Source organism: Saimiri boliviensis, chromosome 12 (assembly GCF_048565385.1).
Source record: "Saimiri boliviensis isolate mSaiBol1 chromosome 12, mSaiBol1.pri, whole genome shotgun sequence".
Classification (NCBI taxonomy): domain Eukaryota; kingdom Metazoa; phylum Chordata; class Mammalia; order Primates; family Cebidae; genus Saimiri; species Saimiri boliviensis.
The window spans coordinates 61,341,030-61,368,090 of record NC_133460.1 but is presented as its reverse complement, the minus strand read 5'-3'; the positions used below and the strand labels follow the sequence as shown (position 1 = coordinate 61,368,090).

Genomic DNA, 27,061 nt, shown 5'->3' with positions numbered 1-27,061 from the left:
AACTGTGCTTTCAAAGGCCACACCACGCAGATCAGGTGGTCACAGAATCAGAACCAAAACCCCTTCACTTCCAATTCAGAGCACCTTCTGTTTCACCCTTTCACCTAATTGCTGACACACAAGACACATGTTCCTAAATATTAAATACAACCGAGAAAGGCAGGAGTACAAAACATGGGTCTTTTGGGGGAAAACTTCCTGTTAATAATCGTCAGGAAAATCTCCTTGTATATGCTTGGCCAGTGTCTGCCCAGGCTCCTGGCCCTACATTGGCTTTTCCAGGCTGTTCTCAATGTTTCCTCCTTCACTGTGACACTTACAGTGAAAGCACACCACTTTGCTCTGAACCTGATGGTCTAGACCTTGGAAGTGACAATTCCTGGGAACATGAGGAAGGAGACCAAGCTTGGACATGATTTGATTGTCTCTGAAGCCCATTTGGAAGTAGGGCTGTGTTTATGAATTTATTTTCCTACCTGATGCCCTCTCTTGGCCTAGAACCACACTCTATAGAAGATTGTTTTTTTCTTTTGTTTATGGACTTGTGAAGTGGTTCTTCCTGGAAAGCTGAGGCACACAAGCCCAGTTTGGGCTGACGGGAAGTCTAAACTCATATCATCTTCTTCACTAGTCTTCCCCTGAATCACATCCAGACCAGGGTCCTAGCATGATTCCAGGTGCTGTGAGAACAGAGCCTGCTTCCAAGACACAAAGAAACAGAGTAGGAATGTAAGTCAGCACATGTGGTGTGTGATGGAAGTGATGCTCCTTCCTTCCATGGAGGGGCAAGATGACTCCAAGAGTTTAAGCTCTATACAGTGCTTGCCAGAGCTTGAGCCTGCAGACTCAAGCCTGCTGTCACAGCCAGAAAGATGCTAAGTACTGGATTCTGACAGGGAGAGAAAGGCACAGGGCGGTGTAGAAACGGCTACCTCCAGCTGTGTGAGGAGGCGCGCCCTTGCATCCAATGCGCGTTTTCTCTGCCTGACCCCATTCTTCGACTCTGTTCTGAGTCTGTTCTCTGCAGCAGCCCCCACGCTTCCATCCAGTGATTATGTCAGGATCTTGATAGGAACTCAGCTTGGCACGTGCTCATGGGAGAGGAGACAGAGAAAATCCTTGGCTGGCTCATAGTTCTGACCAACATCTAACTCTGCTTCAAGGCTGGGATGGTAACTGCACTGGGTGCGAATGGGTAGTAAGGAAGGAAAACCAGGGCAGGAGTCTACAAGTCAGCTTCTGGGAAGCTTACTGCTGCCATCCCTGGGTGCACTGGCAGCATAGGAGGCAGGGGGCAGAAATATGTCCTTCAAAAATGCTACATTAGCTGATGCTGGCTGCTCCACAGAAGGTCACTTCCTCTTGACTCTGACCAAAGTCTGAGTCACTCATTACGTTCCTTCGGAACCCCTGCTTGCTATTCAGCCTCATGATGTGAATGCAACTTGAGGTACATTGAATCCATAGGAGGGTTTGATCAATCTGACAGATTGGTGCATTAGATGTTTCTACAAAAACTGTCACTGAAGTACTTTATAAGATTGATCCTCATATGTAAATGTGTTCCTGAATGGAGTTAGCTCTAGGTTCTTGGAATTGAAAAGAAAGCGGAGGGGATAAGTTTTTGAAGTAGTCATTTAAGCCCTTAAGGCTCTCACAGTGACATCTTTGCATCATTTTCCTAAATACAGGTCATTTAAGATTTTATTTTATGGCTTGGCGCGGTGGCTCACGCCTGTAATCCCAGCACTGTGGGAGGCCAAGGCAGGTGGATCATGAGGTCAAGAGACTGAGACCATCCTGGTCAACATGGTGAAAACTGTCTCTACTAAAAATACAAAAAATTAGCTGGGCATGGTGGCGCGTGCCTGTAATCCCAGCTACTCAGGAGGCTAAAGGCAGGAGAATTGCCTGAACCCAGGAGGCAGAGGTTGCGGTGAGCCGAGATTGCGCCATTGCACTCCAGCCTGGGTAACAAGAGTGAAACTCTGTCTCAAAAAAAAAAAATTATTTTATGTTTTTAAAATTTAGTGTAAAAGGTACACATTTCTGAACAACTTTGCATTGCCTGAGAGGGAAGAAAAGAGCAGGGATTCTCACCCCCTGATAATGGAGATTTCACTCAGCAAAAGTATGCATTGGACAGACAGGGAGAGAGAGAAAAAGGAAGGAAGAAGGAATGGAGAGAAGAGAGGAGACAGAAGAAGAAACATGGAGGGGAGCGTACTGACTGGAAGCTTATTTCCCGAGCCTAGAGTCATTCTGAAGATATCATGAGCAGCAAATTAAACAATCCTTCAGCAAGAATTTTGACAAGGAAATTTCATTAGGGATTTAAATCTCTATGGAAGTTCAAGTTGCCGCATTAAGATATGAAAATTGTGCAAATATTGTTCCTTAGAATAATGTTTGCCGCAGGTCATTGAGTTTCAGTCAATGGAATTTAAAGTGATAAATGTCCTGTTGAAAATAACTAGAGAAGGGAGGCTTCCAGGGGAGGGAGGAAAGCACCCTGCAGTTGGGAGCTCAGGTCCTAGAGTCATTTGGAATGGAAGTTAAACTCTAGCATTAACTAGCTGTATGACCTTGAGCAACTTTACTTAGCATCCCTGAGGTCTAATTTCCTCCTCTATAAAATGTGGGCAATTGTTAGCACTCTCCTTACTACACTGTGATTGGGAGGGTTTACTAAAATGATCCATGTAAAGCTTTTGGCACAGTGCCTGGCACATGTATCATTTAAACACATATTAGTAATGATTATAGTGATGAATATGCGAAGTGGGCTGACATTACCTGGCATTGACTCTGTTGATCTAGATAAACAATAATGCTTACAGGTATTACTGTTACCATTGCTCAGGTGAAATCATCGATTTAAATATCGTAGTTCATCCCTGCAAGAGTCGAGGATGGTTCCACCATAATGACTGTTCTCTCCTCATAGAACAAAATGATCCCATAGTTACAGTCACTATCCCTGAAAACCTATTTCTACTTCTATTAAATTGTTATTAAAATTACAACTGTGTGAGCTGGGCAAGGTGGCTCACGCCTATAATCCCAGTTAACATTGCTGAGGCCTGGGAGCCAAATCAAATATGCTAAGGTCAGAAAGGGGTAAATGTTACACCAAATTTATCCCCATGTTTATATATCCACATGTTTTTCTCCCTCACTAATCTGCGGGATCCTCAGAGTCTAAATCCTGTTTGCACACCTTTGAATTAACAGAACCTGACCGATTAGGTGGCTCTTGGTGGATGCTCAGAAAATACTGATGAAATGAATTAACTATTACCTAAAGAAATGCATGTGTGAATGGATGAATGGAAGATATAATGCTTTTCCATTTAAGCTGTGTCTCAGGGACTCATCCATGGGTTCTCAGTGCTTATTCTTTTTTAAAAAATTTCAAGGAATTCTGGCATTTTGACTCAAAAAATGATATGCCATTTTACAGAAAACTGGAGAAACAGGAAAACAATTTCATAAAATTCCATATCCTTTCAACATTTTAGTATATTTCTTTTCTACATTTGGGCCAAAGTATGTTCCTTTTACAATTTTATATAAAAATAATTTTCTATCTTGCAATTTCACTTAATAGAAACATTTCAGAGAGCTATAATTTTCTTTTCTTTTTTCTTTTTCTTTTTCTTTCTTTCTTTTTTTTTTTTTTTTTAAGATAGTCTTGCTTTGTCACCCAGGCTGGAGTACAGTGTCTTGACCTCAGCTCACTGCAACCTTGCCTCCTGGGTTTAAGCAATTCTCTTGTCTCAGCTTCCTGAGGTAGCTGGGACTACAGGCACCTACTACTAATTGTCCCAGCTAATTTTTGTATTTTTAGTAGATACGGGGTTTCACCATGTTGGCCAGGCTGGTCTCGAACCCTCCTGACCTCAAGAATCTTTGCCTCCCAAAGTGCTGGGATTATAAGCATGAGCCACCATGCCTGGCTCACACAGCTATAATTTTAATAGCAATTTAATAGAAATAGAAATAGGTTTTCAGAGATAGTGACTGTAACCATGGGATCGTTTTGTTCTATGAGGAGAGAACAGTTCTTAAGGTGGAGCCATCCTCCACTCTTGCAGTGATGAATTATGATATCTAAATGGATGCTAAAATTTGATTAGATTGTTTAAAGAGTTTTTTACCCACTTTGTTATCACATGCAAGGCCTTGCTTTTTGTAGCCTGTACTCAATAGCTATTCCACTGCCATATATGAAAAGAAAGCAAAGAAGGAAAGAAGGGAAGGAGAGAGAGAGGAAGGAAAAGAGGAAGGAAGGGAAGAAGAAAGGAAGGGAGGGAGGGATGGAGGGAGGGAGGGAAAGATGGAGGGAAGAAGTATTAAAGGAGACAAAATAATGAAGAAAGATAAATAAATAGGAAAAGAGAAGGGATAAAAAGGAAAAGAGAAAGAAAAACAAAGAGGAAAACTAGATACATTAGGAAAAGTGAGAAACAGAGAAAGAGAAAGAAATCAGCAAGCCCATTATTTTATGCAAGATTCCTAATATGCCAAATATATATCTAACACCATAACCATGAATACCCTTTCAGATGACATCTTCGCAATCGGACCAAATCACTTCATAAATAAGATACCAAAAACTCCAGTAACACCATCCTTTCTGGGTAATTCCTAGAGAACCGTGCCTCACCTTTCAGGAAATAGAGATATCCCTGTGGCAACCTTCACTTTTCTCAAGGAAAGCTAAATTTGCACAGAAAGAGTAATTGCTGTATGGTGGGTTGCTTTGTCAAGATAAAATCGAATTAAATGAAATGAAACAAAACGTTTTTCTTTCAAATAACTTTGCATTTACTTAAGCAAATGTACCTAAAAATTCGGGGGGGGGGGGAAATGAAAATATGCATTTTGAAAAGATATTGGAAGATGGCGAGACATGTTCATTATGCAGCAAAATGAACAAACACAGGCAGGGCGACCTCTGCCTGTAGTCAGTACAAAATATTTTGCTGAAGTCTATGTTACATATATTCAGTATGTATGATATTCAGAAAGCCATAACTTTGCCTTTACAATTGCAAAATGCCTATTATTATCCTCACTAAAATAAATTGCTGATTCAATAAAAACCCCCTTTTTTGAGTAATGATTCAATTCTAGCAGCTATTGAAAGAGCACAGAATTCTTTAAAGATAAACACATCACATTTGACTAGTATTGAGCATTTTAGTATAAAAGGTTACTTTTACTCATATACAAACAGAAAATAATGACTAGCCATATTTTTAGTCCGCAAATTGTCATCTTTCATAAATGGAGAAAAAAATAATTTGTCCTTAGGACAGTAATTACTGATCTGCAAACAGTGCTGCCAAAAATGGAGTGTTCAAAGTTTCTTTATTTTTATTAAAGAAACTGTAATAAATAAATAAATAAATAAATAAGGTAAATAGAGTTTTTAAAGCTTCTTTGAAAACTTCTTACATGGTTTTATACACGTTTTCTTACTTTAGTAAGATATGGTTTGAATTACCAACCAAAGCATAAGAAGCAGTTTAACACCATAGTTTCCATAACATTATTTCAGTTCTTTTATCTTTCTAGATCCCTGTTTTTGAAATGAGGTGCTGGGTGGCTGGGCAGAGGGAGAACCAAGGAAGCCCCAGTTGTTGGGAGTTCCCAGCAGGGGTTCAAGATGGAATTGGTAGGCCAGGCCTCACTGTCAGAGAAGACTTAGAATGAGCCAGCTCTGAGCATGCTTTGAACACCAACATCTGCCATCAGTTTCTGCCCTCAGCAGCTTTCAGTCACAAGACTGAAATATAGCTTTCAGCTGAGTTAACAACCACCGCATAGAATAAGAGCTGCCTAAATATTGCATTAGAGAGAAGAAAAATGCTTGACCTACTTGGATCCGATAAGATGGAATCAGTTTTCGGCAGAAATTGATCACAACGGACTCCTTGGTAGCCTTCTTTGCACCTGAGAAAAGGGGATAAATGACAAACATACGCATGTGGTTGTGAAAGATTTAAGATTCAAACAAGTAAAATAGCCATCAATGACATCAATGTGAGAACAGTACATTCATGCTTTTGTATTGTTTGATTCAGTCTGTTTCTGACATCCACAGGCAGATTCTCGATTCTATTTCTGTGCCAAAAAAAGAGAAAGCCAACAATGTAGCTCTGCTTTTATAGTTTGATACGCAATATCTGAGGAGCAAACTGAATTGCATTTTAAGATACCTCACAGCAATCTAAATAATGGTTCTTAAAGTTGTCATTCTGGATACGGGTGTATTTTTCTTTACGGAACACACTGGTCTCTAAAAGGCATTTAGAAAGATCACATTGCAAGTGCCATTATCCTAATAAAAGATATTTTGAAATATAATGGATCAATTAAAGATTTTGGCTACTACTAATTTTGTTTCCATGTGTTTTATTAGCTTGTTCATTGCTCGTCCTATTCTTTTTTAACCTCTTAGCTGTTCTTCAAAGTCAATGTCACCTAACCACTTTGCCAGAAATAACAGCATTTTATCTGGTAAGATCTGAAAGGCATCTCTAAACTCAGATTCTTTTCTCTCCCTATTTTTCTCTTTTATAGTCAGTAAACATGTGCAAAGTGCCTATCTTCTGCCAGGCTCTGTACAAGGCAACTGTCCTGAGGCAGGCATAATTTAGAGGCAAGGAACTTGCCTGGAAGCGCCAGCAATGAGGCATGCCCACTCAGCCTTGCCAGGCCTCTGTCGAGTCTTCACACAGCTCGCTCAGTCAGGGCTGCTTGGCCGCCTCAGACAGCAGTGGCTCATCAGCCAGCAGTTCCAGGAACAAATACAGCGTGGCCCCAAATGCCTGGCTCTGAACAGTCTTGTTAAGTGGGGAGGTGGCATTTACTCGCCCGCTTGAAGCTTAATCTGCCATGCTCGAGTTCAGCAGGGAAGCATCCATTGTTGCTTATAGCATGAATCTGTCCTACTTACAGAGGAGGAAATAGTGCTGCTGGCATTAAAAAAATCAGATTAAAAAAAAAAATTCTCTGCTTGTTAGAAATCTATGAAATCGACAAAAGAATTCAAAGAGACCGTTCTGTCAAGAGACAGGAGCCGTGAGTTCTTTCCTTAGAATATGCTTTGTTTTCTGAGTGTAATAAGCTATTAAATAAGGCCTATTGCAATGGGAGAAGCAACACAGAAACGCATCGAGGTAATTTTTCTACCTTTCATTGTGAGCCAAATTGGAATTCAGGTAATCGGGCAGGCTCTCTTCAACACCTTTTTAAGCCTGGCACTCTGGAGTGGATTTGGCAATTCTCCTTGTAGAATGCGAACAAAGACCTCCAATATATGGATACTCCAGATACCCAACAGGTTATTGAAAGAATTTTTTAAAAGCATACACATATTTTTATGACTTTTTAAAAATTCATTTATTTCACTTGAAATAAAGCAGGCATATCACCGAAACAGTCAGAATATACTTTGTGTACTTTGTACTTAGGCATATTTGTCAAAAAAAAATAAATTCTTGTTTTCTGAAAGCTGCCCTAATGCAATTAGCTTGTTCTTATCCTGATTCACCTGTATCATGGTGCTATCATTTTCATTTCCCCATAATGAGTTACGTCCTGGGCATGTACTATTGTATGCATTCACTTTTTGAAGATTTTATTTCCAATGTTTGTGAGAGATTTTAAGCACACTTTACTCTTTGTATTTTTACGTAATACAAGAAGAATATCCTAAGTAGATAGTGGCTTTTAAGGAGAAGCATCTTTTTGGGTTTGTTTTGCTGTTTAAGGGTTCTTTGTTACTTAAAATGCATTATTTTATTTGCGTGTAGGAAAGAAAATAAGGAAAGATGTTTGAAATGTTTCTCATCTTAAACTGATTTTCCATGAGTGCTAACCTACCCTGGGTGTGGTGTCAGGAAAACTGCAGAGCAAGTATGTTCCTCCTATCTCTATACCTCTGTGCTGCAACTAATAAGGTGTGATGATACTGCAGCAGCCCATCCCACGCTAGGAAGCCCCCCAAGGGGCTGTGTGGCTGGGCAGGCAGCAAACCGTGTTCTTTTGTTAAGGAGGGGAGTCACTGCTAATCGGCACCCAGTTTTAAGCAAAATTTCCACTAAAGTAAAATTTCGACTGAAAATCGCAGATACAGCACCTTGATAAGTTCGCACTCATCCAAATGTGAAGATGGAATGTTGCTTGCAGGTAATGCCAATGAAGTGGATTGAAGTCATAACAACATTAAAGACAAGACGTACAGACAAAAAGTTTTAAACGCACTTCTAGTGCATAGACGGAAGTTGGCAGACCTTCTGATAGTGAGGCAAGCATATCTTTTGAGAAGTATTATTGCATTGATTGTTTTTGTTTTGGTTATTTTGGGGAGAGCTGAGTATGTATTTGTTTTTCTTTTTCTTTTTGAAAGATACAAGTAAAGAATAAGAAAAACTCATATAATAGAAATGCCTTTTTGTTCATCTTAATACATGACAGAGTTAATAACATTAATAAGTACATGTGTGATCTTTAATTGGGAATATATGTTAAAAAAATACAAATCTTGACTTAACCAGGCTAATATTCTATTATCTTTCTTTTTTAAAAATTTTTACTTTAAGCTCTGGGATACATGTGCAGAACATGCAGGTTTGTCACACAGGTATACATGTGCCACGGTGGTTTGCTGTACCCACTGACCTGACCTCCAGGATTTAAACCCCGCATGCATTAGGTATTTGTCCTAATGCTCTCCCTTCCCTTGCCCTCAACCCCTGACAGGCCCCAGTGTGTGATGATCACCTCCCTGTGTCCATTTGTTCTCACTGTTCAACTCTCACTTACGAGTGAGAACACGTGGTGTTTGGTTTTCTGTTCCTGTGTTAGCTTACTGACATGATGGTTTCTAGCTTCATCCGTGTCCTTGTAAGGGACGTGAACTCATCCTTTCTTGTGGGTGAATAGTATGCCATGTTGTATATGTGACACATTGTCTTATTCCAGTCTATCATTGACGGGCATTTGGATTGGTTCCAAGTCTTTGCAATTGCAAATAGTACTGCAATAAACATATATTTGCATGTGTCTTTATAGTATATATTCTATTATCTTTTTACTCTGCATTGCTTTCAAAGCCCCACTCAATCTGTCCACTCACTGTTCTTTGTATTTCTTTATCTCTTAGAAGCCTGGCATCACAGGAATTACGTGAAAAATCTCAGTGTTCCCCAGTTGTTTTACAAAACGGGGAGCATGCTCAGGACAGGAAGCATAGTCAAAGTTGATAAACATTGTGTAACAAAAAAAAAAAAAAATCATTATCCACAGTGACATAACCACACCAGTAAACTCAGTACACAAGAGCTAAGACATTGTAATTAAAAAAAAAAAAAAAAAAGCTAGCCTCCAATTCTATGTGTATATCTACTCTGAGATAAAGGAGTTGTGACATTGGAAACCAGTGAATTCTTATTTTATTTATTTATATTTTTGAGACTGGGTCTTATTCTATTGTCCAGGCTGGAATGCAGTGGCTAGCTATAGTCTTGACCTCCTAGACTCAAGGGATCCTCCAGCCTCAGCCTCCTGAGTAGCTGAAACTACACGTGTACATCATTATACTCAGCTAATTTAAATTTTTTTGTTTTGTTTTGTTTTGTTTTGTAGAGGGGGGTTCTCCTATGTTGCCTAAGCTGGTCTCTAAAATTCCTGGTCTCAAGCAAGTCTCCTGTCTTAGCTTCCCAAAGTGTTGGGTTTACGGGTGTGAGCCACCACACTTGGTTGAGAAACCAGTAAGTTCTTGATCATGTTACTTCTTTTGTTTATTTCCACATTTAAAACACTGCGGGGAATTGCATAGTGGAAGAGACCATGTGCACAACAGAGTAGAGCAGATAAAAAGGGGAAGAGATGGCAAGAAAACACACAATAAGAGAGATTGACTGCTGGCCAATCTCTGGGAGAGGGCAGGAGTCTTTCTGAGCCCAACCGAAGCATCAGCAAAGGTCTCTCTCCATGAGCCTCAGGGCCAAATAGAGGCTGAAGGCCTTTACTTCCCCACAGAGAATCTTGCCTTAACTAAGTCGATATTATGTTACTTTTTTTTTTTTAACCAGCATTGCTTTCAAAGCTCCTCTCACTTGGTTGTACAGGGAGTTGTGTAGCTTCAAAGGCAGACTCACCATTTCTACTCTTGACATCCTTGGAGTTTTGCCCTCACCCATCCCACCTGTCCAGCTGTACTCGAAATAACAAGCACCCACTTCTATCATTGTTTTCCTTTTCTGCATTGTACCCAAGGAAAAGCCTAGGGGCTGCTTTAAGTGAAGAGTTTTAAAAGGCAACAATTGAGCCAAGGAAAAAAGAATAGTACCAGCAAGGATGAGACAATATGAGATCTGTGATCATTGGCTGAAATTCAGTACTTGTTTTGCCTGGTATGGTAAAACAGATTGATCAACATATCACCTGGGCTGGATGTAGAGGACTGTAAGAAAGAGACTTACAATGGTCAGGTCACTCATGTGCTAATGTTCCTATAGAAATGGCCATCTTTTTGCCAGCTAAAAGTGATGATCCAGGCTACACCAATAACTTCAGAACATTTCCACCTCCACAATTTTCACCTGCCAGTGTCTTGCAGCCTATTTCCTGAATAACAACTAAGTTATATGACAATGAGTGAAAACGGAACCTCCAGTTGTGATCAATAGCCTCCCTACATTTCCAGATCATTCTTCAATTTCTCCTCCTTTCTCTTGTTAGGAAAATAAAACAAGAGAAATACAAAAACAAGCAACTCTAACATGGTTCTACTGAAGGAAGTGTGCTGTTTTCTTGTTCTGCTTCTATAGATTTTCTGGTCATTTACTCATTGATAGACGGTGTTATTATTGCTTCACTTTCACATTCTCCATTTCTACTCTGTCTTCCTTCTTAGGGACTTGATTATCTACAGAGATAGCCCAGTCAACAGATGGTTGCTCAGCACCTGTCTTCCTCATTCATATCATGATGATTAAGAGGGTTGATTTACATTATGGATTTCATTTTGTTGTATGGGTATACTTTAGGAAAATTATTTAGTATCATTTCTCAGTTTCAGCCAAAAAAAATATGAGATGGTATTAGGAAGGAGAAAAACAAGTGCAGGTAGCTGATAATACACAATTGCATTTTAGTCATTTTTATGCCTAGTGATCTCCTGCTCTGTATCTACAACAATGGATTTCATATAATTTATAGAGACAACTATATGAAGAATACAAATAGGTTCAAATGTTTGCCTCAATCTCTTCATAGTGCCTGGTCACTTTATACATGCTATAGAGGGTGTATACACTTTATTCTTTGAAACTTGATTATAGACATAAAGTTTTTACTAGCCAAAACCAATTAGCTTCACAACGGAAACGGTTGTAGACAAATTATATGGTTTGTTTCCTGACAGTAACAACTTTTATTCATAAGGAAAACAATGGCCTTTACCTTTTGGTGTTACAGGAAAATAGACACCTGGTCAGTAATAGACACGCCTGCCAATTTAACAGGGCCAATTAAAGGCTGAATTGAAAAAGGAACAAACCATCCAGGTATTCTTCTCTATCTTCTGCCAGTTCTCCTGAGCTTCATTGTCAGTCCTTGGTTGGGGAAAATGGAAAGATCGTCTGGCATTTCAAGTTTACATTTGAGAGGCAAGGTGGTCTGGAGCTCTGCCTGGTTTCGAAGCCTGGCTGCTCTGCCTTTCTGTGCCTCCTTTCTATATCTGTAAAATGGAGACAACAGTAGCCACCCCCTGGATTTATTATTAGGAGTAAATGATACAATATCTGTGGTACATGATAAGCATTCAATAAATGTTAATTTTTAGTATTATTTGAATTTGAGAGCATCATCCCCACTTTTCAACTGAAGAAACAGAGATTGAGAAAGGTTAAGTATCTTACCCCAAAACCACACAGCCAGTAAGAATTTGAACTACATACAAACTCAACTGGGCTTGACCTTAAAGTGTTGGTTTTATCTGTGGTACCTTCTGGCATTCTGTATGGAAATTCAGTGAAGACACAAATTGTCATATATCCAGCCACCCTTCCCAAGATTAGGATTTAAAAATATGGCCCAAATATCATGAACTAAAGCCATAAATTATTTTAAAAATGAAAGACCTAAATTTGTAAATTATTGTCCAATCTAATAATGTTCTCAACAAACCATGTCACAGATACTGATTACTGATTTAAAGGCATACTTCCTGAGCTTTGTAATTTAAAACACACTCATCAACTATGAGTAAGAAGACTTTTCAGGAGAATCGTCACTAAAGAATGACATTTAATTTTTTATTGAAATAAAAGTTACCTATATTTGTAATATACAACATGATGTTTCAATGTTTTAAAATACGATGTTTTGAAATACGTATACAATGTGGAATGGCTAAATCAAGTTAATTAACCTACGTATTACCTTACCTTATTTGTGGTGAGAATGTCATTAGTAAAGCCATTATGGAACATAGAATGGAGATTCTTCAGAAAATTTAAAATAGAACTACCATATGATCAAGCAGTCCGACTACCAGATATATAACCAATGGAAATAAAATCAGTCTTTAGAAGAGATATTTGCAATCCTAAACTTACATAAACACCATTCACAATAGCCCAGAAATAGAATCTACCTAAATGTTTATCGACAGATGAAGAGATAAATAAAATATGGTATCTACATATACAAAATGGAATACTCTTCAGCTTTAGAGCAAAAAAGAAAATTTTGTCATTTGTGACAACATGAACGACCTGAAAGGCATTACATTAAGTGAAGTAAGCCAAGCACCGAAAGACAAACACCACATGTTATTACTTACATGTGGAATTTAAAGATGTTGAACTCACTGAAGCAGAGAGTAGAATGATGATTACTAGGGGCTGGGGCTAGATAAGGACTAGAGAAATATTGGTCAAAGGCCAATGACATTTCTTTTCTTTCTTTCTTTCTTTCTTTCTTTCTTTTTTTTTTTGAGATAGATTCTCTCTCTGTAACCTGGGCTGGAGTGCAGTGGCATGATCTTGGCTCACCGCAACCTCCGCCTCCTGGGGACAAGTGATTCTCCTGCCTCAGCCCCCTACACACGTGCGCTACCACACCCAGCTAATTTTTGTTCTTTTAGTAGACACAGTGTTTCATCATGTTGGCCAGGTTGTTCTCAAACTTCTGATCTCAAGTGATCCACCTACCTGAGCCTCCCAAAGTGTCGGGATTACAGACACGAACCACTGCTCCCAGCTTGCAGTGACAATTCTTGACTGCAGACAACCCTCAATTTAAAAGCCAAAACCAAAACGAACAAACAAAAAAGAGAGGATGGATTCTCATGCAAGGAAAACTGAATTGCCCAGTGTCAAGGAGATGAGAAATCTAGAAGCCAGAATTTCAAATGAGGCCTCAGTCTGAATGCCAAGTGTGTTCTGGGTAGACCAAAAACTTTTTTTAGCTAAGGATCAACAGTTTAGAGTTACTGGCTCAAAAGGTATTAATGGTAGGAGAACACATTCCTTTCCCTAGCCACTCATCACAGAAACTGAGATCTGAGTGTGTCTATGGAGAATACTGTGACATTGATTAACGAATAAGGTTTCTTTTGCTCAACTGAGAATTTAATTAAGAATTCTTATTTTAAAAAGAACACTAATTAATACAGGAAGATCTTTAAGTTAACCACTTGGTATTAAAATTAACCACTTGGTATTAAAATTACCTATGGACTGGCTATAAAGCCTTTACAGAATACTTTTAACTATAATCGAAATAATCTAAAATTTGATTATTTTAAATTTCAGAGCAACAGCTGCTTTCTAAGTCTTGAAGGTTTTCCAATGTGTTGCCAATAGATTTCAGATGCATAACAAATTTTTTGTCTGATGCAATCATTGTTCAAAATGTCACTTTGACGTTTCTTGCTAATGGAATTGTATCTTAAATTTTAAGAAAATGTAGGGATTTTCCTTTTAGCAAAGTTTAAATTCAGAAGTAGATGGAGGCCAATTCATCATAAAATTGCAGTGGTTTTTAGGTGTGAATTTAAAATCATTTGCCCAAATCCACATGGTGTGCTGCATATCACTATCTGCACCATAAAGAAGGAAAAGACAAAGATTGAGTTCAAGTTTGATGAGCTAAAAAATATAAGAACAAAGGTGTTTGCTCAACTATAAGGTCTTCTCAATCACTCATTGAGTATCAGGGACTTGTTTCCAGCAGCTACCCACACACTTCCTTGGTCACTTTTAGCACCCAGGAAACAGCAAGCCATTTGCATCATTTTGGTTTGTTTGTTTTTCAGACTGAGTCTAGCTCTGTGGCCAGGTGGAAGTGGCATGATCTTGGCTTACTGCAATCTCTGTCTCCCAGGTTCAAGTGATTATCCTGCCTCACTTTCCCCACTAACTGGGATTACAGGCAAGCACCACCATGTCCAGCTAATTTTTGTATTTTTAGTAGAGACAGGGTTTCCCCATGTTGGCCAGGATGGTCTTAAACACCTGACCTCGTGATCTTCCCACCTCAGTCTCCCAAAGGCCTGGGATTACAGGCATGAGCCATCACTCCCAGTCTCAATATTTTACTTCTAAATATGACACATTTGTTCTTGGAGAATCAGGGACTGAGGCGTCCTCACATCAGTCTAAATAAACGTTTGGTCTTTATAGAGATTTCTGTCTCTACTTAGTCATGTGTTTCACCTCAACCTCACCACCTCATTAACAAAAATAAAACACCTAACATGGGCATGAACACCCTGTACACTTCAGGGTGCACAGCGATATTTTCCAGACAGCAATGTGGGAGGAATCACCTATTCTAGCTAGCTTAACTTTGATTTTACCACATCTGGTATGAAAAAATCATCTATTTTTAATATAAGAAGGTAAATAAGAGAGTAATATGGTGGCCCCCGAAAGAAAGCCTTCATAATTAATATCATACCAGAGGTAATAAAATAAAAACTGCCCTTATGAAGAAGAAAAGGTTTAGGTAGGTAACAACGACAGGTTGTTGGAAGATGGATGAAATTTGCTCCACGTCAATTTGAGGAAATGCACTGTTACTGATTTCTTAGTAGCTCTACGGTGAAAAATGTGAGATGTTAGTTCTCAAGGTAGGTAGCCAGTTATGGAGGAAAAGGCATGTCTTTTGGCTGCAGGATGCTCTCCAATTCTGCCACTTCGAAGGGAGATGGAGACCTGTGGTTAACCTCTCAGAAGTCTCAGGTGCTCCTTTTTGAAAAAAAAAAGAAAGAAAGAAAGAAAAAAGAATAAAGAAGAGGAAGAAAGAGGAAGAGGAAGAGGGAGAGAGGATGGGGGTGCTGCTTTATTGCCCAGGCTAGAATGCAGACTAAAAATGGATATGCTTATAATTGTGCTTAATAATGGAGACATGAAAAAAAATGAAAAAAGGAGCATCTCTCTCAGGTGTTCCTTTCTAAATGGGGTTACTGAGTCTTAATTTGGTGCATGCTCTGTGTACCTTTGCGCACACGCATACCCTCACACACACACAAACACTGCCCTTAATCCTTGTAAATACATCTACTAATTAGATAATTTAGGTAGGTAATTTAGATACTAACAGCAAAGTCAGATGACAGTCAGGCTGTCTTCCCCTATTTCTCTAGTTAATTAAATGTTCCCATCAGTGCCTTTAATATTTTTCAGCCAATAGTGGGCTGGTTTCATTGTTACATCTACCCCCCCATGATTTCTCTTCAATGTTCTGATTTATGATGTCAAAACTGAGAAATTAGCCAATCATAGAATTTGATGTTTAAGGGCCAACCATTGGGAGATTCCTTCACTTGTCTCTTTTTGCTCAGAATTAGAAGAGTAATTGACTGACATATCCAGACAAGAAAGGTTGTATTAGTCTGTTTTCATGCTGCTAACAAAGACATATCTGAGACTGGACAATTTACTAAAAAAAGAGGTTTAATGGAATCACAGTTCCAAATAGCTGGGGAGGCCAGCCTCAAAATCACGGCAGAAGGCAAGGAGAAGCAAGTTGCACGTTACATGGATGGCAGCAGGCAAAAAGAGAGCTTGTGTAGGGAAACTCCCGTTTTCAAAACCATCAGATCTTGTGAGACCCATTCACTATTATGAGAACGGCACAGGAAAGATCAACCCCCATGATGCAATGACCTCCCACTGGGTCTTTCCTGTGACATGTGGGAATTGTAGGAGTTACAATTTTAGATGAGATTTGGGTGGGGTCACAGCCAAACCATATTATTCCACTCCTAGCCCCTCTGAAATCTTAAATCTCATGTCCTCACATTTCAAAACCAATCATGCCTCCCCTGCAGTCGCCCAAAGTCTTAATTCGTTACAGCATTAACTCAAAAGTCTACAATCCAACTTCTCATCTGAGGCAAGGCAAGACCCTTCTTCCCATGAGACTGTAAAATCAAAACCAAATTAATTACTTCCTAGATACAATGAGGGTACAGGCATTAGATAAATACAGTTGTTCTAAATGGGAGAAACTGGCCAAGATGAAGGGGATACAGGACATATGAGAGTCCAAAATCCAGCAGGGCAGTCGAATATGAAAGCTACAAAATGATCTCCTTTGACTCCACGTCTCTCTCATCTGGGTCACACGGATGCAAGAGGTGGGGTCTCGTGGTCTTGGGCAGCTCGGCTTCTGTGGCTTTTCAGGGTACAGCTTCCCTCCTGGCTGCTTTCTTGGGCTGGCATTGAGTCTCTGTGACTTGTTCTGGTGCTGTGCAAGCTGTCAGTGGATCTCCCATTTTCTGGGATCTGGAGGATGGTGGTCCTCTTCTCACAGCTTCACTAGGCAGTGCCCCAGTACGGGCTCTGTGTGGGGGTTTCAACCCCACATTTCCCTTCCGCAGTGCCCTAGCAGATGTTCTCCAGGAGTTTCCTGCCCCTGCAGCAAACTTCTGCCTGAATATCCAGGCATTTCCACATATCCTCTGAAATCGAGGTGGAGGTTTCCAAACTTCAATTCTTGACTTTTGTGCACCCACAGGCTCAACACCACATGGAATCTGCCAAGATTGGGGCTTGCACCCTCTGAAAACATGGCCTGAGCCTTACCACAGCCCCTTTTAGTAATGGCTGGAGTGGCTGGGATGCATGGCACCAAGTCCCTAGACTACTTACAGCAGAGGGGCACTAGGTCCGGCCAACAAAATCATTTTTTTTTTCTCCCAGGCCTCGAGGCCTGTGATGGGAGGGGCTGCTGCGAAGACCTCTGACATGCCTTGGAGATATTTTCCCCATTGTCTTGGGGATTAACATTTGGCTCTTTTTACTTATGCAAATTTCTGCAGCTGGCTTGAATTTCTCCTCAGAAAATGGAATTTTCTCTTCTATTGCATTGTCAGGCAGCATATTTTCTGAGCTTTTATGCTCTGCTTCCCTTATAAAACTGAATGCCTTTAACAGCACCCAAGTCACATCCTGAATGCTTTACTGCTTAGAAATTTCTTCTGCCAGATACCCTACATCATCTCTCTCAAGTTCAAAGTTGTACAAATCTCTAGGGAAGGGCAAAATGCCACCAGTCTCTTTGCCAAAACATAACAAGAGTCACCTTTGCTTTAGTTCCCAACCTGGACCTTATTTTTTATATCACTATCAGCAGTTTTGTCAAAGTCATTTAACAAGTCTCTAGGAAGTTCCAAACTTTCCCACATTTTCCTATCTACTTCCGAGCCCTCAAACCATTCCATCCTCTGCCTGTTACCCAGTTCCAAAGTTATTTCCACATTTTCAGGTACCTTTTCAACAGTGTCCCACTCTACTGGTAACAATTTACTGTACTAGTCCATTTTCACTCTGCTGATAAAGACATACCTGAGACTGGGCAATTTACAAAAGAAAGACGTTTAATGGACTTAATAGTTCCACATGGCTGGAAAGGCCCACAGTCATGGTGGAAGGCAAGGAGGAGCAAGTCACATTTTACATGGATGGCAGCAGGGAAAAAGAGAGCCTGGGCAGGGCAACTCCCATTTTTAAATCCATCAGATCTTGTGAAATCCATTCACTATCACAAGAACAGCTCTCCCTATGATTCAATTACCTCCCGCTGGATCCCTCCCATGACAGATAGGAATTGTGGAAGTTATAATTCAAGATAAGATTTGGATGGGGACACAGCCAAACCATATCAAAGGTAATGACCATGCTTGTTAGCTCTCAGTTCAGCAAGAAAAATAAAACTGTGCCCTAGTAAAACATCCTAAAGTTACTGTATAAATCAACTTGGGCTATTATAACAAAATACCATAGACTGGGTGGTTTAAACAACAGATTGTTATTTTCTCGAATTTCTGGAGACTGGAAGGCCAAGACCCGGTGCCAGCATGATTGGGTTTTGATGAGGGCTCTCTCCTTGGGTTGCAGATCCTACCTTCTTACTGCATCCTCACCTAAGAGAGATTCTCTCTTTTTATATGCCCACAGTGCTGCAAGATTAAGCCCCCACCCTTGTGACCTCACTTAACCTTAACTTTCCCCTAAAAACTGTATTTCCAAATATAGTCTAATTGAGAGTTAGGGCTTCAACATGTGAATAGTGGAGTAGGAGCAGTGCAATTCAGTTCATAGGAGTTGCCAAGCTGGGGAAGCTAACGCCTGCAGACTAGCAAAGACTAGAACGTGAATTCTATTATATGTAGGGTTGCCAGGTAATATACAGTACACCTGTTCAAAGCTGAATTTCAGAAAAAAAATTTTGTGTGTGTCCTAGAAGCAATATTTGGGACATACTTATACTAAAATTGCATTCATTGTTTATCTGCAATTCAGATTTGAACAGGTGTACTGTATTTTATTTGCTAAATCCGTCAATCACTTTTATGTAGGAATGCAATAATCTGAATAGTCACGGTAGTAAGAACTATTAACAGGATCACCTAAAGTTTAATGTATGCTATTTTTGCTATAACAATATCCCATTCTGATCAATTTAGCCATCTTTTGTTTTAAGAAAAAGCCACTTGGTGAAAATTACACTTCCTCTATACACCACACAAGGGATATAGTGAGCTCACACAGTCTGCAAGAGTAGAATATGAATTTCGATACTGACTTCTTAAAAAACCAAAGCACTGGAAGGCTACTTCAAGAATGTGGTGATGATCAATGAAGCAACATTGTTTATAAATGTTGGGTGCAGGTTTCTGACTTGATTTGGTGAATTGCCTGCTAAAACTTTGCATAAAATCTGAATAAACCATACCAGCATGCTGGCCAGAAACACAAGTGAGATGGAAGAAAGGTCCTATTATTCCTGCTTCATTCTGTATTTCACTTGACTTGGGATAATTTTAACACCAAGGCTCTTATATGCTATTGAATTTGAAAAGCAGTAAATACAGATGTGTAACAGAGGGCAATGATAACCTAAAATCACAGATAAAACACAAGAAGAGTCTCATCTGGAGGGCGGTAATGTCCTTTTTGGAAAGCTCTGTTCTCAAAAGAGAGTGTGTTATATACAAGAGATCAAAGAGGTCAGCCTTCTCCGCCTGGGTTGTGTGGGTGATTCCCTGAAGCAAAACAGTACATAGCTTCATCAGGAAGAGTGAAAAGAAATCTGGGAGATAAAATGTATTTAAAAGGTAATGATTGACATTATAAAGGAGAGACAGAGCTCCTTAGCAAACAACTGATAAAATCACTCACAGCATGCTTCAAAAAGAAGTGGTAGTAATTATTGTCTAAGAAAGGGGGCAAAGTGTCCACAGGATGTCATTCAGGAATCTGTTTGCAGACATCACAGAGCAAGCTGCAAAAAGTCCCACAGCTTTCTGATTTAATTAAGTGAAGGCGGTAAAATAAGAGTTTTACAGTTCACATGCCTGGATCATAGAAGGTTCTACATGAAACATGATTTTTCTAAAAGGCATTTTAGAAACCCCTAGAGTTGCCAAACGCTCATTCAACAGCATAATTTTTTCCTGTTTCTCCCAGGATATTGTACAATCAACTAACAGGGTGCAGAGCTAAAGGAAGTCGGCAGCTTTGATCAGAATTCACAATAATATATCTCCCTTGTGTGATAAATGATTTACTGCTGAGGATAAATGGATATAATCTTTCATTATGTATGACATTCATCAGCAACAAGGAAGCTTTGGACTGAATGGAAAGTGATTTCATATTAAAAGCCTCATGCACCTCAGACTGAGATGAAAGGGAGGTCTGGTCTTAAAAAAATAGCCGAGGCTTATAGGCTTCAGTTGGTGCACAGCCAAATATAATTGTTATTCTAAGTTTGAAAATTTGTTGGGAGAAACTAGGGAATACTGTAACTAGAGCAACCTTAATTTTATACAAAAATTCATGTTTCTTGTTTTTTGTTCATTTTTTTCTGAAGCTATTCATTTACTTATTCATCAAGTCATTCATTTATGCTTTCATTTTTTTAGTTTCTTAATTTATGTACTTTTTTTTGAAATGGAGTCTTGCTCCATTGCTCACGCTGGAGTGCATTGGCATGATCTAAGCTCACCACAACCTCCACCTCCCAGATTTAAGCAATTCTCCTGTCTCTGCCTCCCAAGTAGCTGGGATTACAGGCGCGCACCACCATGCCCAGCTAATTTTTGTAGTTTTAGTAGAGATGGGGTTTTGCCGTGTTGCCCAGGTTGGTCTCAAACTCCTGACTTCAAGTCTCCTGCCTGCCTCAGGCTCCCAAGGTGCTGAGATTACAGGTGTGAGCCACTGTGCCCAGTCTATTTGTGTGAGTGTGTGTGTGTGTGTGTGTGTGTGTGTGTATTTTAAGAAAATTCAATAAATCTTATTTTTAAAATTTATTATGTTTTCCAGAGGCTTCAGGAATTACCACAAGTCTACAGACTATCATTCTATTTCTTTTTTTTCCAAGTCAAAATTACTTTTATTGGCAAAATGTTTTATCATTGTAACATGGGTTTACATTAATAATACAAATATTTTTCAAATATCTTTTCTGTTTGTTTTTTGATCATTTAAACTTTTATTTTAGATTCAGGGGGTATATATGCAGGTTTGTCACATGGGTATTTTGCATGATGCTTAGATTTGGGATGCAATGAACCCCATTACTCTGGTATGAAGCATAGTACCCAATAGTTTTTGAACCCTTGTCCTTGTCCATCCTTCCCCTCTCCCGTCATCCCCAGTGTCTGTTGCTGCCATTTTTATGTCCATATGTACTCATCATTCAGTTCTCATGGGTGAGAGCATGTGGTATTTGGTTTTCTGTTTTTATGTTAATTCACTTAGGATAATGGCCTTCAGCTGCATCTGTGTTTCTTTGAAAGAGATATTTTTATTCTTTTTATGGCTGTGTAGTATTCCATGATGTATATGTACCACATTTTTCTTATCCAATCCACTGTTGATTCCATGTCTTTGATATTGTGAATAGTGTTGTGACAAGCATCAAGTGCACGTGCCTTTTGGCGAACAATTTATTTTCTCTAAGCTATGTATACTAGTAGTGGGACTGCTGGGTTGAATGGCAGTTCTGTTTTAAGTTCTCTGAGAAATCACCAAACTGCTTTCCACTGTAAGCCCTGTTTCTTAACTATACTATTATCCTCAATTAAGTGTGCCATGAAGACCAACTTTGGAAATTGAGGATTATGATAAAGTCAGAGAGGAGAAAGAAGTGGGATATGGAGTAAATGACTTTCATTCTCAGTATCAGTAGAAAATCACTGCTCCATATCTAAAGTAGATAAATCAAGAAACAGAGACTTAGTGTGCTATTCTACATGTGAAATGAACAACCAGAAAAACCTCAAATGAAATGGTTTAATAAGCTTGCTTGTGTGTGTCGGACTCAAGGTATGAATGAGGAGATCAGGGGTGTGGGTTTGGAGCAGAAAAACAGGTTCATAGCTGGTTGCTTTTCATTATGAGCACATTTGTATTTTTTTTTTTTTGCATTTTTTATATTATAAAATACACTTACTAATGATGCAATATAAGAGGGATCAAATAATTTAGTTTTTATAAATGTTGCACATTCTTTGCTTTGTTGACTCTTTACGACCCACTCATTATCTCGCATCTTCATTTGATTTTCAATACCAAGAATCCCTCAATATTATAGCATGTCTTAAAGACACACAAAAAATATAGCATTCAAATTAAAGCAGATAGATGCAAGTGCAGGTTTTGTCTCAAATATAAACATTTTCTAATACCATGGAATTGTGGAGATAGAAGAAATAATAAAGAGCATGTTTCAACAAAGATGAGGAACTTACCTAAGATATCAAAGGGCATAAGGGGTTGAACAAGAACTAGGCCCCACATGTTCTGTTTCTAAATCTAGTGTACTTTCTGCTATTTTATACTTCCTCTTAAAAAGCAGACTCATTCCTAAATTCCACATTCCATCCCTGATGCCAAATTTTCTGAGTCTTTCCAATGAGAACATATGTTCTTCTGGAAAGCAGTCAACACAATTCAACTGGCTAGAGTTTGGGTAACACATCCCCCCGATCCTGCCTTTTTTTTTTTCTGTTAACAAAGCAAGGTCAAAAAGAGGTGGCAATATCAAAGTCACTAGCTTGGGCAAGATTCAATAATGAGACATTACCATTCTAAACCTGAATGTTATATGGAAACTGGACAAATGACACAAACGTGTAAGGATAGGTAAGCTACAGAAGGCACTGTAGAGGATATTCTTTCAAACAGTGACATGCATAAAATTGTTGACCTTTCATTAAAACAAAGGGCCCAGCACGGTGGTTCACGCCTGTAATCCCAGCACTCTGGGAGGCTGAGACAGGCAGATCATCTGAGGTAAGGAGTTTGAGACCAGCCTGGCCAACATGGTGAAATCCCATCTCTACTAAAAATACAAAAAATAGTCTGGCATGGTGGAGAGTGCCTATAATCCCAGCTACTTGAAAGGCTGAGGCAGGAGGATTGCTAGAACCCAAGAGGTGGAGGTTGCAGTGAGCAGAGATGATGCCATTACACTCCAGCCTGGGTGAGAAAAGTGAAACTCTGTTTCATAAAAATAAATAAATAAAATACTAAAACAAAGCAAGATGCAACCTGGAAAAAGTAAGTTGACGAAAATTAAGTAGGTATCCATGTAAAGTAAATTCAAAGTGAAATTCAGAAGAATATTATTTAACTGAAGTGTCTGGCAAGTTGAAATGGAATCTCAGAAGATGAGCAGTGAGTGACTTGAACTCAATAAATACCTGGTCATTATTTTCTGCTGAAAGAAAGAGAGAGAGATTCAGTTAATCAAGTGATCGGTGATATGTATAATACTCCTATATGTGTTTTACTTAGGAATACATTGATGAGGGAGTGCTATCAGAAAGAACTTCTACATCTTGCATAGGAATAGATGAAGAAAATACCAACTTCCTTGAGGAGCCATTCTATGCAATAACCAAGTGCTGAGAGCATTACAAAGGTTAGGTAAAGTAACCTTTATGACACAATTGAGAAGGAGATGTTGTTACCACTATTTTATAGATTTAGAGATTGAAGTTGAATCAACCTTGGTGTCCCAGGGCACATGCAAAGTATGTGCTAAAGCTTGGATTTCACTTCAACATTAAACCAACCCTGGAGACTTATGTTTATTTCTCTTTGTCTTGTTGCTCTTGAGCAGTCACATAGTGTTATGTATATTTCTCAAGTGCTCCATTTTGTTATTATCTTTTCTTTTTTATGATGGAGTCTCACTCTGTTGCCCAGGCTGGAGTGCAGTGGTACGACCTCGGCTGGCTAAAACCTCTGCCTCGTCGGTTCAAGCGATTCTCTGCCTCAGCCTCCTGAGCAGCTGGGATTACAGGAATGCGCCACCGCACCCGGCTAAGTTTTGTATTTTTAGGAGAGACAGGGTTTTGCCATGTTTGCCAGGCTTGTCTTGAACCCCTAACTTCAGGCGATCCGGCCACCTTGGCCTCCGAAAGTGCTGGGATTTCAGGCATGAGCCACCATGTATGACCTTAACTATCTTTTGAGGAACGTCAAGCCTATTGCTTTAGACTTACTGTACAGATAAAGGTAAAAGTAAGACCATGAATTTAATGATTTATCCACAGTCATTTAAGGGCACAGTTAAATCAATCTGAAAATGTCTAAAGGAAAATTACAATGATATTTAATATAGCTTTAGATTTAATAATATGTTCTAATATCCCAGCCTCTCAATTCATATGCTCACTCAAGATTAAATATACTGAGAAAGCAAGAGTTGGTATACCCAGAAAACAGAAACCTCTTTAAATATCTGAAATGAGATAAAGACAATCGACTACACAGGTGAAGAAATGGCAAGAAACTAAGCAGGGGATGGTAAAGTAACAGGGACTGGCAACACCCCAACAGCATGAAATCATTCTCATCCCTAGGCTGAAGGGAGAAAGAGAGACGTCTGAGTCACAGAGACTAAAGTAAAGCCAATGGGTCTGTCAGACAGGAGCTGAAACCCTAGACGAACCTAGCTGCTGTTGGAAGTGAACCAGAAAAACAGACAAAACAGAAAGTGTCTGTTCACATTTAGTGCTTCCTACTGGCCAACTCCCCTCAAAGCCATTGGTCAGGAGAGCCTAAGAAGTGTGGTTTTCTGAAATAGGGAAGGAACAGAATAAAAGAAGGGCCAAGGCGTGGATCTAAGAGCAAACAGATTTACAGATCAGCTGGGTTGGCAGCGCACTCTATGTATCATGTATTAAGGTATATACCTTTATTTATAGAACATAAACACCTTTGCATATTTTTGTAATACTAACAGCAAAAGGTTTTTTTCCTCAATCATTCTAGATAATAGAGATCTCAAATTTATCAAAAACTAGAATAGCAAACATCTGCATCGATCTTCTTTCGGAATCTTCACTATTACTTCAAATACACACACACTCCTCCACCACAAACACTCTCACCCTCACACAGCCGTATGTGCATAGGCACACACTCCCATTCACTACTTGCTCACAGCACCTTTGGGGAGAGTGATTTATCCCCTCTGGGCACTCGTTTCTTTCAATGGCCCTTGTCTGGTGCACAAAAGAGAGCCATGCCTACTCATTACTTATAAAGCTCACAACATTTTTTGAAGATAAAAAGCTCTAGTTTTTTCATTCTGTGCCTTGGTTTTAAATAAAGAAAGCTACATTATATAAAGGTTTCTGGGGGATTTATTACCAGACCTCTTTCTAAAAAAAATTCACACTATAATTACAACTTTAATGACCTACTCTAAAACTTCCCAAGGCTACAAGATAATTAGTTGATTTTATAATTAGTACTTCAGAAAAAAATTCTTGTCAGAAGTAAATAAGAAGTGACTGGGGCTCTTGGAATTAATCTACATCATTTTACGTAGAAGAGGCAGAAGTCATATTTATCAGGTGCCTACAATTTTACAGATTCTGTGCTATACACTTTACATAATTACCTAAATATTCCATGCTGCATTGTTAAGTCAGCATTGTTTTGTTATTTTAAATATGGAAAATGAAGAGTTGGAATAATTTAAGCAAGCTACAAAGGAAATAAGGTTTGAAGCCGTGACCTGTGTCAAGGCCTTTTTGACCATGAGTTTTCATTGTCAAAATTGAAAAACTTTTAAATTACTTTTCTTTTGTTCACAGATGCCAATTTATACACTAGAACTTTTATTTTTTATTTTTTATTTTTTTTTGATACGGAGTCTCACACTGTCGCCCAGGCTGTAGTGCAGTGGTGTGATCTCAGCTCACTGCAATCTCTGCCTCCTGGGTTCAAGCAATTCTCTGGCCTCAGACTCCCAAGTAGTTGGGACTACAGGTGTGTACCACCATAACCAGCTACTTTTTTTGTCTTTTTAGTAGAGATGGGGTTTCATCATGTTGGCCAGGATGGTCTTGATCTCCTGACCTCGTGATCCGCCTACCTTGGTCTCCCAAAGTGCTGGGATTACAGGCATGAGTCACCATGCCTGGCCTACACTAGAACTTTTAATGTCAATACTGACAGTTGCTTTAAACAAGAAGACATTGAACCACAAAGAATAAGTAATCAGAATCACAAAGATGATCATCCTGTTCTAGATATACAAAAACTACAACAGAAACCTCTTCAAATATCTTTTAATAAAGACAATTGATTGCACAGGTGAAGAAAGAGTCAGAAGCTAAAAAGGGATGATAAAGTAACATAGGGATTTGCAACAGCGTGAAACCATTGCACTCCTAGGCTGAAGGGAGAAAGGGAGATACTTGAGTTGAAGAAGTTAGGGTAAAGCCAGTGGGTGTATCAGCTGGGAGCTGGTAGACTACTACCTGCAGTTCTTGTCCTCTTTATTTATTATTTTTTTTTAATGTCTTCCTTTAACAGAGACACTGAAAATGAATTATTCAGAGGAATATGTTAGTGAATAGAATAACTGGCGTTATCCTATTACTCCACTTATTATTACTCCCTTTTGGGGAGGAGGGTGTGGTCATTATTATCCCTGATAGCTGTCTTGAAACACTGAGTTTGGGCTTGTTTTGTAAGGCCTTGAGATACAGAAGGACATACAGGTGAGTGGAAACCGACAGGACAGGGACTTTGGCTCACTATTAAAAAAAAAAAAAAAGACGTTTCAATAGAACCATACAGAAACAAAACGGTCTCTGCCACTGGGAGTGCTATAGCAGAAGCCCAAGAACCCCTTGGTTGAGAGATTTCTGTACAGCCAGATTACCTAAAACCTGCTGCTGCCGGGCGCAGTGGCTCACGCCTCTAATCCCAGCACTTTGGGAGGCTGAGGTGGGCAGATCACAAGGTCAACAAATCAAGACCATCCTGGCCAACATGGTGAAACCCCGTCTCTACTAAAAATACAAAAATTAGCTGGGCGTGGTGGTGTGCGCCTCCAGTCCCAGCTACTCGGGAGGCTGAGGCAGGAGAATTGTTTGAAACCGGGAGGCGGAGGTTGCAGTGAGCGGAGGTCGCGCCACTGCACTCCAGCCTGGCGCCTGGCAGCAGAACAACTCTGTCTAAAAAAAAAAAAAAAACAAAAACAAACAAAAAAC

At 39.4% G+C, this 27,061-nt stretch overlaps 1 protein-coding gene across 4 annotated transcripts in view; it reads right to left on the bottom strand.

Annotated features, from left to right (window-relative positions):
- Nucleotides 1-27,061, bottom strand: part of NRG3 (neuregulin 3) — a 1,114,305-nt gene that overhangs the window by 249,126 nt on the left and 838,118 nt on the right. For all 4 annotated transcript variants that reach the window (XM_074382491.1, XM_074382493.1, XM_074382492.1 and 1 more), the window contains exon 3: nucleotides 5,888-5,961. In XM_074382491.1, the coding sequence (XP_074238592.1) occupies nucleotides 5,888-5,961 (74 nt within the window). The remainder of the gene's footprint in view (nucleotides 1-5,887; nucleotides 5,962-27,061) is intronic.